The following is a 12,905-nucleotide window of genomic DNA, read 5'->3' as shown; positions in this document are numbered from 1 at the left end:
CAATTATGCATTGATACAGATGGGACATTCTTTTACAAATCGTACGGATTCGAGAAAAATTTTTTTTTCATGTCTCAGAATTGAATGAACATTTTTTTTCAGCTTTTATGGAAGATTTTATTCGACACGTGTAAAAGGATTTTACTCCAAAAAAAATAGTTTGCATTTATTTTTTCTATTTATGAAATATATTATCTCCGCTTCCAGTAGTCACATAATAAAAACTTTTTTTATTCAATAGGTATTAATGTTGCCTTTCACGTTTTTTACTTGCAATTTTTTTATTTGTTCAGAAAAAAATGATAAACAATTTAATGGTTTCAAAGCTGATCCCCACAACATATACAATTAGGAAAATTACATTTTAATTCTATACGTCATTCCTTAGAAAAAAACACTTGGATTTAGAGTGAGGTCTCTATTAGGTAATAAGATATAAAATAACATTGATCGCGCTGCGGCAGCATGTGGAGCGCGCGCTGCGCGAAGAGTCGAAAATTATTTAATTTCTCTTGATCTAATGAAGACCCCACTCTAATTCCTTTTACTGTTTAATAAATTGATTTTTTTCAATTAAATAAGTTGTGGGGATCGGCATTGAAATGTCGATATTGTAGTAGTAAGTTAGTCCTAAGCAACACTGTGCAATATTAGATTTAAGTATTATACAACACTATGCTCCCTCTCACGAGAGAGCATGAAGGAAGAGGATCTTCAATAAAGAGGCAGTTCAAGTTTGGCTGCGAAGGAAACATCACATGTGTGTGCGCTTACTAAAATATAATGATTAAAATTTACATTCTTTTACTCCACCCGGGAGCTTAGAGCCTCTACAATTTCTTGTAGAGGATTCAATTATCATTGATTTTCGATCGTACCGGTGATAAGCCAGTAGCGACTTATCCTAGCGGTGGGGTTGCCACCTAGCGCCATCTAGGAGTGACGAAAGTTCTATTGTTGGGTCCATAGTAACGTGGACGAGGGGTGTGCGGGTCCGGGGAGCCGAAATTTGTTACTAATGATAAGTGAGCGATAGAGCGTAGAAGTGGTGGAGATTTGGAAAAAGAGACCGTTTCTTTTTTTGGGGAGCCTGGGACTCGACTCGAACCCGGGCCTTCCGGACCGGAGGCCAGCGCTCTACCTGCTGGGCCACCGTCCCCCCTATCCCCCCTATAATGATTAATTTGTTACTAATTCTTATAAATAAAAAATTAAATTAAAAAATAAAATTACTTTTTGAAAGCTGAATTCTTGAACTAAATAATAAAAAAAAATTGTAACGATACGATTAATAGAACAAGAGATAATTCATTTAACGTGTTTAAGGATAGAGAAAACCATTGATATTGTCCAAAATCATAACTTTGTAAAAACAATTTTTTAAGCAAAATACCGATACACGTGTCTTTTTATTTTGCTTTCTACACTTGAAAAAAAGTTTTGACAAAAATCGGAATTGTGACGCAAAAAAGGTGTACGATTTGTAAAAGAATGTCCCATATGCTATATTATTTTTTTGAGGTAATTTTTATAAAAATAAGTGTAACGGCTGCACTATTAGCCGACATTTAAGGCTTGATATCTCTTAAACGGTTATTTAGTAAAGTGTTTATTTTGGGCCAATTACCCAAAATATGTCCTCAAATCTTGGCGCCCCAGAAACTAAAATCGTGCCCGTCACTCCGTTCTGTATGTTTCGAGGCAAACTAGACTCTCAGTTTTAAAGCAATCTCTCTGAAACTTTAACGAAGGGTAGTTATGACAACTAATATTTTATTAAACGTTCTCTAACGATTCCTGAATTTTGATTTAAATTTTAAAGAAATTCGGACAACTTTTTCATATAGCTTTCATATGAATCGAAGAAAATTAATAGAAAAATTTTCGTGTTTTCAATGTTGTTAAGCTCTTATAATAAGCATTTCGTTACGATAATAGATATAAAAAATTATTTTTATTAATATGGGAGAACTATATCATAGAGATATTAATGTTTTGACGGCTTGCGAAAACGGCCTTCCATTCTTCTTTTTTACTTAATTTTATTTAATATTTCTTTTATAATACAAACAAGAAAGGAAGCTAGCTTCGGCAAGCCGAAGCTTATATACCCTTGCAGTCATCAAATATGTCGAACAAAACGCATAAAGGCTAGACAACATCGAAGCTAAGACGATTTTTCAATTCATTTTCCATATTTTTGACTATAGATCTTATGGGAGCTATACGATATAGTTGTCCGATTTTGATCAAATTTAACTCGTAATTCAAGAGTCGTAAGAACACTCTATATTCCAAAATTCATACTTGTCTGATGAAAAACAACGATGTTATCAATTTATTTCCATTAATTCTATATATAATTTTCGATCCCTCCTATGGCAGCTATATGATAGAGTTATCCGATTTTGATCAAATTTAATCCGAAATTCAATAACAGTTAGAAAACGCCATCTTGAAGAATTCAAGTCGATCTGATGAAAAACAATAGAGTGAGAATTTTTTATTTCATTCTCTTGTATTGGAGCTATCCGATATAGTCGGCCGATCCGGCCCGTTCCGACTTATATACTGCGTGCAACAACTACACAACTTTTGGGAAAGTTTCAGCACGATAGCTTTAAAACTGAGAGACTAGTTTGCGCGGAAACGGACAGACGGACAGACGGACAGACGTACATACATATTTCGATTCTGCTCGTGATGCTGATCAAGAATATATATACTTTATGGGGTCTGAGGTGTCTCCTTCACTGCGTTGCAAACTTCTGACTGAAATTATAATACCCTTTTGCTCTGCAAGGGTATAAAAATTACAATTTACAAAAAATACCATTTTATTAAATACATACGCATTTATAAGACCCAACTACATGAAATGCCATCCAATTTTGTTATGCATGTATATACATACATATGTATACAAGAATAGCGCCAAAAGATTTTTTGTTGTTCAGTATGATGCCCATTAAGTTTACCCACATTCAAAATAAATTTGAAACATAAGTTAATTCTTTAAAATTGTACTTAAAAATAGTTGAATAAAATAATTTTCTTTCACTTTTTAAAAATGTACCCTTTTTTGTATGCGTATAAAGACCTATCGGTTCCTTAGAACATGCGCATTAAAAAAAAAACAAAGAGTTTGTTTTGATATGTTAGTCAAGCATGAGTGAATTTTTTCAGACTTATGATAAGCTGCAAAAATAAAGGAAAAGCTTTTTAAACAGTTATTGTGATAGTGATAAGTGCTAAAACCAATATAAGCATGGATGTATATGTATATATATATATATGTATTACTTTTATGTTTACGCATATGCAAAATGGAAAAATCATTGCCCCACTCAATTGAAAAACAAACTGGCTGTTTCCTTAAGCAGTTAAAGCGTAGTGTTTCTTTATCGAATGATAAAAATGATTCCTTAAAAACAGGAACATCATCTGAATTGATAGGTAAGCAACTCTTAAAAAGAAATTTTCGGTGGGGTGGGGGGTGGGTGCCGGTGATTTGTTTTATTAACATATGGTGTCTCCAAAGTTTTTATTTATTGATGTTACATAGAGTATGTGTGATTTTCCGAGGAAATTTCCATTTTCCAAGGTAAAAAACCTTCTGCCCCTCCTAAGGGGGTTATTATCTTACGAAAAAACCCTTGATTTGGTTCCCAAGTTTTTTTGGGGCTGAGATATAGCTGGAGTCAAAATTCAACAAAATGCAACAGTACACATTTTTTCACTAACACTATCCACAAATTCTTCAAGAGTGGTGGCGTCAGTGGCGTAACTACCGGTGTTCCATGTGTTCCAGGAACACAGGCCCCCGAGCTTTGGGGGCCCCAAAAGGGCCCCTTCGGTACCTCAAAAGAACAAGATTACGAATGATTTAAGGAAATGAAATAAGATCTGATGTAAACGAAATTATTGTACTATTGAGTTAGTGGTTTTTTATAAGCTGACGATAGGTATGCAATTTCTAAAAAAGCCGCCATGAAGTAGTGTCATCTGCCTCACTCAACTTTTTTGTGTGGTTATACCTACGAAATATCGATCTCGTAATCGATACCCGAATTTCTATTAATTAAACGTTGTTCAAGAATTGTGCTCTTTAATGTGAGTCACGTGCTTTGTGTACAATCCGTAGAACGTACAAAAATTTTCGTCGTTTGTCGGTCAAAAGTAAACAAGCATTCGGGTCCAAAATGTCAGATTTACGGCCTCAACCTCGCATTTATCCACTTTTTTTTTCAAAGAACAACGACACGTAGAAAAATGAAATCCCGAAATAAGTAGTCACGTGGAAAGTTTCGAGTGACCGATAGAAGTTTCTTGACACCCACAAACAGAAGGTACTAGAACGAATATTCGAAATATTGAGATGGCCCAACTCTGACAAAGGCCCAACCCTGACAACATTCCCCTAAATAATAATAACAATGTCGACAGTGAAATCAATCCTGTCAACCCTATCGTAACCGATTGCGTTTCTGAGGCAATGAAAAGATTTTCGAAAATGAAAAACCATTTTTGGGTAAACATCCGTCCAAAAAATCGGAAGATAACGATCCCGTGTTTCAGTTTGGTACATCGAGTATTGTTGCAGGTAAATAATTGTCGTTTCACTCGTCGTCAACGATACTGTCGGTCGATCTATGGATTTTTTTCTAGAGTTGCCACTCCTAGCACTATCTGGCAGTGTTCCCAACCGTCACATAATAATCATATACGTTAAATTATATTTAGGTTCCAGAGACCCAATTGACGCATCTCAAGCAGCAGAATACCACGAAACCCCGAATGATGAAAACAAATCTTCTGATACCCGACCTGTTCTAAAAAATGACATAGGTCATCATGGGCATCGTGAAGTCACAACAGAAGAAAAACGTTTCTTAATTCAGCAGGATCCAAACCGACCTGACGGTCGAAGTTTCTCGAAGTTTCATTACAAGAAAACACTCAAATCCGGTATTGTAGCAGAGCGTCCATGGTTGAACTATTCTAGCATCTTGGATCAATGTTATTGCTTACCTTGTTGGTTATTTTCTCAATCTAAAGATTCATTGGCCAATGTCTCTAAAGACTGAATACATTTCCAGCAAACCTTGTCTCGACACGAGAGTAAAAATGAGCATAATCTTTCTTGTTGCATGTTCGATAAGTGGCGCCTAAATCAAACTGAAGACTTCGAACTTGAAAAAGCGATAAGAGAGAAAGAATCTTACTGGATAAATATTCTGACTTGAATAATAGATGTAAGTTTGACATTGGCTGGTTGTAATTTACCATTTCGTGGTCATGACGAGTCTCTAAATTCTAATAATCCGGGAATATTTTTGTCCGTTATTCAACTGCTGAGTCATTACGATCCGGTTTTGAAAGATTTACTGGAACGAAGAACGAAAAATTTCATAACGTACTTAAGCCCAGCTATCCAAAATTAGATCATCGATTTACTCGGTAATTGTGTGAAAAAGGATATTCTTTCTGCTGTTCGACAAGCTCCGTTCTTTTCTGTAATAGTAGACTCTACCCAAGACATTGCAAAAGTTGATCAACTCGTCACTGTTTTAAGATACATCACTATTGAGAAAGAGTACGAAAAGCCGAAGAAAATCATTATTCACGAATCGTTTGTAGGCTTCATTCCAGTAATAAATCAAACTGGTAAGCATCTCGGTAAAGTCATAGTGTATGATGTCATACGTGGTAATGATCTTTCTGTTACAAAATTGCTTGGACAAGGGTATGATGGTGCAGCTAATATATCTGGAGAATATAACGGAGTCCAAGCTGAAGTTTTGAAAGTAGCTCCAAATGCGCCGTATGTTCGCTGCGCAGATCATGAAGTGAATTTAGCATTAAGTGATTCAGTTAAAAATGTGGAAGAAATAAGGAACTTTTACCATTTTGTCGAAGAAGTGTACGTTTTTTTCGGGAACAGTATAAAGCGCTGGGCACTGTTACAAGAAAATGTTAGAAATAATGAGAGTTTGACTTTGAAAAAGCTGAATCCGACTCGATGGTCGTCCAGACATGATACTATAGAAGCTCTTCGATTTAGATTCACCGACATTTTGAAAACACTTAATAAAATAAATCTAACATCAGAAATTAGAAACGAAAAAGATGAAGCTACCTTCCTGAGAGACAAATTGCAAACGTTCGAGACTATTTTCTTGATTGTTCTTGAAAGTAAAATTTTAAAAATCATCAATCCCGTTTCCAAGGAACTGCAAAATCAACAGCAGGACATTCAAAATGCAGCCAAGATGTTGAATGATGCTTGCATTAAAGTGAACAGTCTCCGCGAAGACTTCGAGAGTTTGAAAAGCACTGCTGTTGATTTGGCAGTAAAATGGAAATGTCCAACATCTTTTTCCCCGAAAAGGAAACGTCGCCCCAAAAGACATTTCGATGAATTGAGTCAACATCATTACATTGAAAGCGACGACGACTTTTTCAGAGCCAATGTATTCTGTCAAACTCTTGATATTATTTCTACGCAGTTATAAGAACGCAGTACTGGTTTGAGAAAAATTGCCCACCATTTTCGAATTATTTCTCCCATTTTTTTGTTAGATTCGTCTGACGATAAGTTTTCTCTGACGGCCAAAAATTTTGCCTAAAATATGAAGATGATATTTCAGACACAATTTCAAGCCAACTACTGTCTTTTAAGGAGTGCTTCAACAATGATTTGAAAACAATGAACACTTCTGCGGAAATTCTCGATTTTATTCTATTAAAAAAATACTCCTCGAGCAGTAGTCTTTCTGAAATTGTAACAGCATGTTGTCTGTTTCTCACCATCCCAGTCACCGTCGCAAAAGCAGAAAGATCATTTTGATCAAATTGAAGATAATAAAAAATTATCTCCCGTCACGGAACAAAAGTTTTTCTGACGTAGTTACGCCACTGGGTGGCGTTAGTGTTATAGAGTTCTCTTTTCAGGTATTTTCTTGGAAATAGATCTGGGCTACGAGGATAATGTCACCGCTCTTTGATATCACTTTTAGGCAAAAAAAAATTTTCGGGTCCCTCATTCCTCTAGGTCCGGCGGATCAAGGAACACTTTCTGTTAAGCCTGTCTCTTTAAACTTTTTTACACGGTGTATTATTTATCGAATCTATTTTCTTCGAGACTGACGACAAGTATGTTCCAGGTAAAAGACCGCGCAAGCCTATTTGAATGACACAGTAGCTTCATCGTATGCTTTGCTTTTACATTGCCGATTTCGTCTCTTACAGATCCCACATTTAAGTCTCTGTGAATGTTATCATTCTGTACGTACGATGGGTTCATCAGTTATAGTTCTGAGTATCTTTGATTGAGCTCTCTGGTTTGAGGACTGCATTGTAGAATGCAGAAATACCTTGTACTCTATTTTTTATGAAGGATGGGCATTTATTAACCAGTGTAGGCTTCTTGCTTTTAATTTTAATTGTGTTCTCTTAGCTTCGATGTGCCTTTGCCAAGTAAGCCGACTATCGAGGTGGATTCCAACAATTGTTACATCAGTTGTTTGTGGAATGTGAATGTTGTTCACAGATGGTGGAGGGCAAGTTTGTCTATTTAGGGTAAAGGTGACGTGTTTGATTTTTTTCTTGTTAACCTTTATCGCCAATCTGCTAGCCAATGAGAATTATATACAGTGTTGGGGCAAGCTTCATTTGGGTGGTACTCTCTGACTGACAGTAAATCTCTACATCGAACTGCGAAACTTCTATGCACAAGATATAACTACAGTATTTTATGGGTGTTCTGTGAAAGCAATGTTAAAATTTTAAAAATCAAGCCGTCCAACCAATCGCGGTCAAAGACCTGGGCGTCATCCAAAAGAGCTGCTGAACAATTTAAAATGTATTCCGTATCTCGGCGGTTCTTCGGTTTACTTGTTCAATGGTTCAGTGTTCTCGCGGAAACCAAATTGGTGACTTGAAATGCCATTATGGGACTGTAGGTGTTGCTTTATTCGATTCAGATGCAGCTTTTCAAATATCTTTGATAGGCACATCAAAAGAAAAATATGATAGGCAGGGTAGCCTCTGCACAAATAGCACAAACCTATTTATTGATGGAAGTGGTTTGAAGACGTTTTCTAGAAGTGCGGCAAATACATTTACCCTCTCTTCGTTGCTGCGAGCCCACTCTCCTGTTTGTGTATGTAATGCCGAATCACTTTCGATTGGTGGACTTAGTTTTCGTTTCGGGGGAGTGGTTCCAAATAGGATAATTAAAATTGATTTTTTCATCTTCTAGGGCTTCGCGTAGAAGGTAGTTAGCTGTTTTAAGGGGCACAACTAGTGTAACGGCCTAAAAAATGTGATTTTTGGGAATTTTTATAAAAAAAAACTACTTGATCAATTATTTTCAAATTTTCAGAATATATAAATAAATGTTTTAAGAATATACCGTGAAATTTTTAAGGAAAAATTAAATATTTTTTAAGTTAGAGTCGATCTCCAACGGCGCTAAAAAAAAGGGCCTTAACTGCTGCAGTGATTCCGACCCTCTCCGTGGATGAAATCAAAAACTGAAAAATTCTCGTTAAACTAGATTATATTGTCTATACAATGAACTACGATAAAAAAATATCAAAAATTGACAAAATGGCGGAGTTTCAAAATCGAATTTTACACAACATTTTAGGCGTTTTTGGCCTGCCAAAATTCGATTTCTGATCGGATCAAAAAACCGATAGATCATGGTACGGAGAACTATGTATATATAGAATATGTAAAAAAAAATTTGATCGTAATCGGATCATTAGTTTTTGATTAATCACTGCTACAAATTCGGAAAATGCTGTTTTGAGAAAAACGCGTTTAAAGATAAAATGATCGTTTGCACTGTTATGGGAGCGGCTGCTCTTTAAATTGCTTTAACTCAAAAACTATTTGAGATATCGATTTTAAAGGCTTCGGAGAGGGTGAGGCTTGCCACTCTTCTTCTCTCTTCTCTCCTTCTATTATTGCATTACAGTTTCATTAATATGCCTAGAAGCCCGAACGCTGTTAAAAAGAATATTAGCTGATGTAGTGTTGTGGAGGTGTCAACCTCTTCTTTAAAGAATATGTTTGGGAAGACATTAAAATGGGTACTTATATACTTTCTATATTTAAGCCAATATGTTTTACTGGAAGTTAGAAAGTGTGTGCGTTTTGAGATGTGGTCGTAGAAATGAAGTAAAATGGGCGAGTGATCCAATCGAAGATCTGTTAAGTGTTTCAAGTGAACATGAGCTTTCTTCCGACGGCAAAAGCAATCAAGTCCGGCTTCTTATTAGGATCTGAGGGCCTATATGTAGGCTTATCTGGAGGGATAACGTCAAGCTAGTTTCTTGGTGTTATTATAGCGTTGTACAGCTTTCATCCTTTTGGGGTTGATGAGTCGAGAGCCCCAATGGGAGTGTTTCGCATTGTAATCACCAGCCGCTATAAAACGGGCACCTAATAGGTCAAAGAACTGTACTAATTCATCTTCGGAAACGGAAAAGCGTGGTGGGCAGTATACAGCGGATAGGTTTAGGAAACCGTTTGGGTGTGTTTCAGTGTGTATTGATGAAGCTTGCATATAGGCTATAGAAAATGATGGAAAATCATAGTGCCTAATGCGTTACTTGATCAGCACGTCCGTACCTCCTCGCCATCAGGATAGTTCGTTTCATAAGATAAACAGCTTTTATAGTGAAAATAGTTTTTTTTTTGTTAGGTGAGATTCTGATATAAGCATGGCGTCAATGTCATACTAATCTAGGAACTGCGAGAGCTTGTATTTGTGCTGTGAAATGCTTTCGCGTTCCAGAAACATATTTTTAAGGCAACCATCTAAACTGATTTTTGTTTGATTAATAATACCAATAGGAGATTTTGAGAGCGCATGAGTTCCTGCAGCGTTTGCTGTATTACTATCAATGTGTTGGTTATAGTTACCAGCTCTGTTTCTTAGCATATTGTGTATTTGCAGTCACATGTTGGGCACTGTATCTGCAGTGGCTTTCTGACCTGTCAGCTTAGATGATGAGGCGTTAGTCCCGTTCCTTTTTTTTGGTAGATCCTTAGTTGGATGTGCATCCTCGCAGGCAACGCAGACTGTGCGTACAATTCATGCATGAATGGGTTCTTCAAAGGTGGTTCTAGATGCAATAGATATTGTTTTTTTTTTTTTTTTTTGTAAAAAGATTATATTAATTTAGAATTAACACGTATACTGCTATATATGTGGCAGCTCGAGCGGGTTGTAAATATAGGGGATAACAAAGTGTTGGTATACAAGATTATACATAAATTCTATTAATTTGCAATTTAATTATATCTTAATGAAAGGTCATATGGGTGGTATCTTTTAAGTCTTCTTCTTGTTGGTCTCCAAATTATCCTCTTCGCCAGGGAGTTAGGATGAGAGCCAAAAACAAAAACAAAAAAAAAACAAAACAAGTAGTTTTCAGCATGCGTACGACAAACATCGCCTATCTTTGGGATTTTGAGATCTCTTTCAATATCTCTGGTTCTCAAGAACCAGGGGGCATTACAAAAAGGCCTGTCCAGGCACATTTGCACAAGCACTCGATATTCCATCGGCTTAAATCTGTTCTCTTAATTGTCAGCAAAGATATCAGCCTTGTGACGATGTGGCCGGATGGCCGCCATATCGTCGTTACTGTCGGAGGGCGTAGGATGCTCCTCATCCTCATTCCTCACAACTGTAACGGAGCTAGGGTCCTCCTCTGTACCCATAGGCTCCTGTGGCTCGTCGAGGGATTCCTCGACCTCCACTTTGCCATCTGGGGGACCAGAGGGCGCTCCTTCCGTTGCGGCCACCTTTGCTGCCTTTCTCAGCCCACTCACCGAGACGGTACCGAACCCAAAGTTGAGCTGATGCCCTCTAGCTACGATCTCGTCTCGGGTGAGCTGGTCGATCCCGATGACAAGGAGTGCTCCGCCTCCATCGTTCCTCCGGGAGACCACTCTCCAGGCATCCGTCTCCAGCCTGTTCTGGCGCCCATCATGAGGAGTTCCTCATTATCTCTTTCCGCGCTTCTGGGGCAGAAGACCGTGACGTTATATGCCGCGGGGATATCTTCTCCCACCTTGGTTTCTAGGGGCACGCCCTTCCACGTCCTGAGCAAGGGCACAACGGCCCTCAGCCAGTCCGCTGAGTCCTGGTCCAGGCAGTCGATTATTAGGTATCCTACCCTGAAGTGGATGCCCCTAAACGCAACTGCCGTGTCCCATGCCGACGTGATTACGTCGTCCATGATGAACTCCTCAGGTAACACCGCCACTCTGACCCTCTTGGCAGCCTCCGCATAGGAGGTGTGTGTGCCAGTAAGAGGGGCTGTGGAGATGGAGGGTGGCTGCTTCGTCCGTGCTGCCGCCGCCTCTGAGGTGCAAGGCTCCCCAAGCTTTGGGCAGGAGGGAGTTGCCTTGACCTCATTAGTGCCCTCTGACTTCGACCTTTTTGGGGTGTCTGTCGGAGGGGTGAGGGTGCTGTTACCCCGCTTGCTGGCAGGTGCACTACTTGGCGCCGCTGGTCGTGGCTCCTTTGCCTTCCTCAATGCCTCGTTAGGTGACATGCCCTGCTTGAGGTATCTGAGGTACCATTTAGTTTTGGACCCCGGCAGGCCTCTCCTGTTGGGGTCGTCTATGCCTCCAGGTTGTCCTCTGGCTGGGAGGAGGCAGGTCTGGTCCTCTGTCGCGGGGGGTGGGCGAGCCAGCCGGGATGGTCCTGCTGGTCGCGCACGTTCCCGGACTGGAACAATTGACCGTTGTGGGGGATGTCCCACATCTTGCGTCCGAGACGCACTCCTGGCGGTGGCCTGTGGTCGCTCTCCGTCGAGGAGTTGGTTTTCAAAGGGTCTTGCGACACTCGAGGCAGGGATGTCCTGTGGCAATTTGGTGTTCGTATGTTTTCTCATAATCGAATTCCACGAGTTGCGGAGAAAGTAAGGTCCACCCGGGCAGAGATCCGCCATACCCGGGTAAGGCGCGGTTAGGACAGGCGGTCGCCACTTGCCTGAACCCTCCGTGAGAGACTGGGCTAGTTGTTAATCCGGGCCCCCAGCCAGGCTGACTATCGGCAAGGGTCGGATGACACCTTAGTCCGGCACCGGAGTGAGATTGTGGGAAGGGAAGTTGGTAGGTAATTGTGAGGAAAGAGGGGTGTGTGAGGCTACAATTTAAAGACGGCCAAACAAGCGTCTTATCAGTACACCGACTCCGGTGTACCCGCTGTTTGTCCGGGGTTGCTTATTAGCTTGCGCTTATTCACAACTAACCTTGCGAAGAAGGCCGTTCGCTATCCGCAACCTGCGACCCGCCTGGTGGCCTCAGCTAAGCCCCCCTTGAACATCTCACTAGTTCGCGAGGAACAGGAAGTTGTGATATAAAGCGAGGTCATAAACCCCGCCCACGGTACCGATTCTGGATAAAATACCAGAAAGTCCAGAGAGATACCAGATAAGCTTAGCGTAGGTGAGGGAAATAAAAGGTATGCGGGCACATAGGAAAAGTAAGATCGGGGCAGTTTCCGACGGATAAGAGTGACGAGTAGACGTACGCGGGTAGCGAGGACCCGGCACGCGGAAACAGGCACGCGAACACGTGGGATCACAAAGAGGGGGATTGGGTGCGAACAAGAAAGTGGCGAGCGGACGTGCGCGGGCGATAAGGACCCGGTGCGCGAAAACAAAGGCATCGAGGAAGAGGAACACCTGGGATCTCTAAGACAGCTTAGCAAGAACACACTGTAATCGGTGCAGTGTAGATACTAACGAAATAAAGTTTGAAAGCAAGTAGAAACATTAACCCGTTGTTATTAATTTTCCTTGTTAATCCATTGCCGAGTAAACGTAGTCTTGGTAGTACGAAACTATCCTCCCTGTAGATATCGTTTTGGGAAG

At 39.8% G+C, this 12,905-nt stretch overlaps 1 protein-coding gene across 1 annotated transcript in view; it reads left to right on the top strand.

The window, feature by feature from the left end:
* Positions 1-3,159: 3,159 nt before the first annotated feature.
* The window catches only part of LOC122320105 (guanine nucleotide exchange factor DBS-like), a 28,714-nt gene continuing 18,968 nt past the window's right edge, over positions 3,160-12,905 (top strand). Inside the window, exon 1 of the mRNA XM_043208210.1 lies at positions 3,160-3,456. Coding sequence (XP_043064145.1) covers positions 3,273-3,456 — 184 coding nt within the window. The 5' untranslated portion in view covers positions 3,160-3,272. The remainder of the gene's footprint in view (positions 3,457-12,905) is intronic.

This window comes from Drosophila ficusphila, unplaced genomic scaffold (genome assembly GCF_018152265.1).
Source record: "Drosophila ficusphila isolate 14025-0441.05 unplaced genomic scaffold, ASM1815226v1 contig_414, whole genome shotgun sequence".
Lineage (NCBI taxonomy): Eukaryota > Metazoa > Arthropoda > Insecta > Diptera > Drosophilidae > Drosophila > Drosophila ficusphila.
This window is presented reverse-complemented; position numbering and strand designations above follow the sequence as displayed.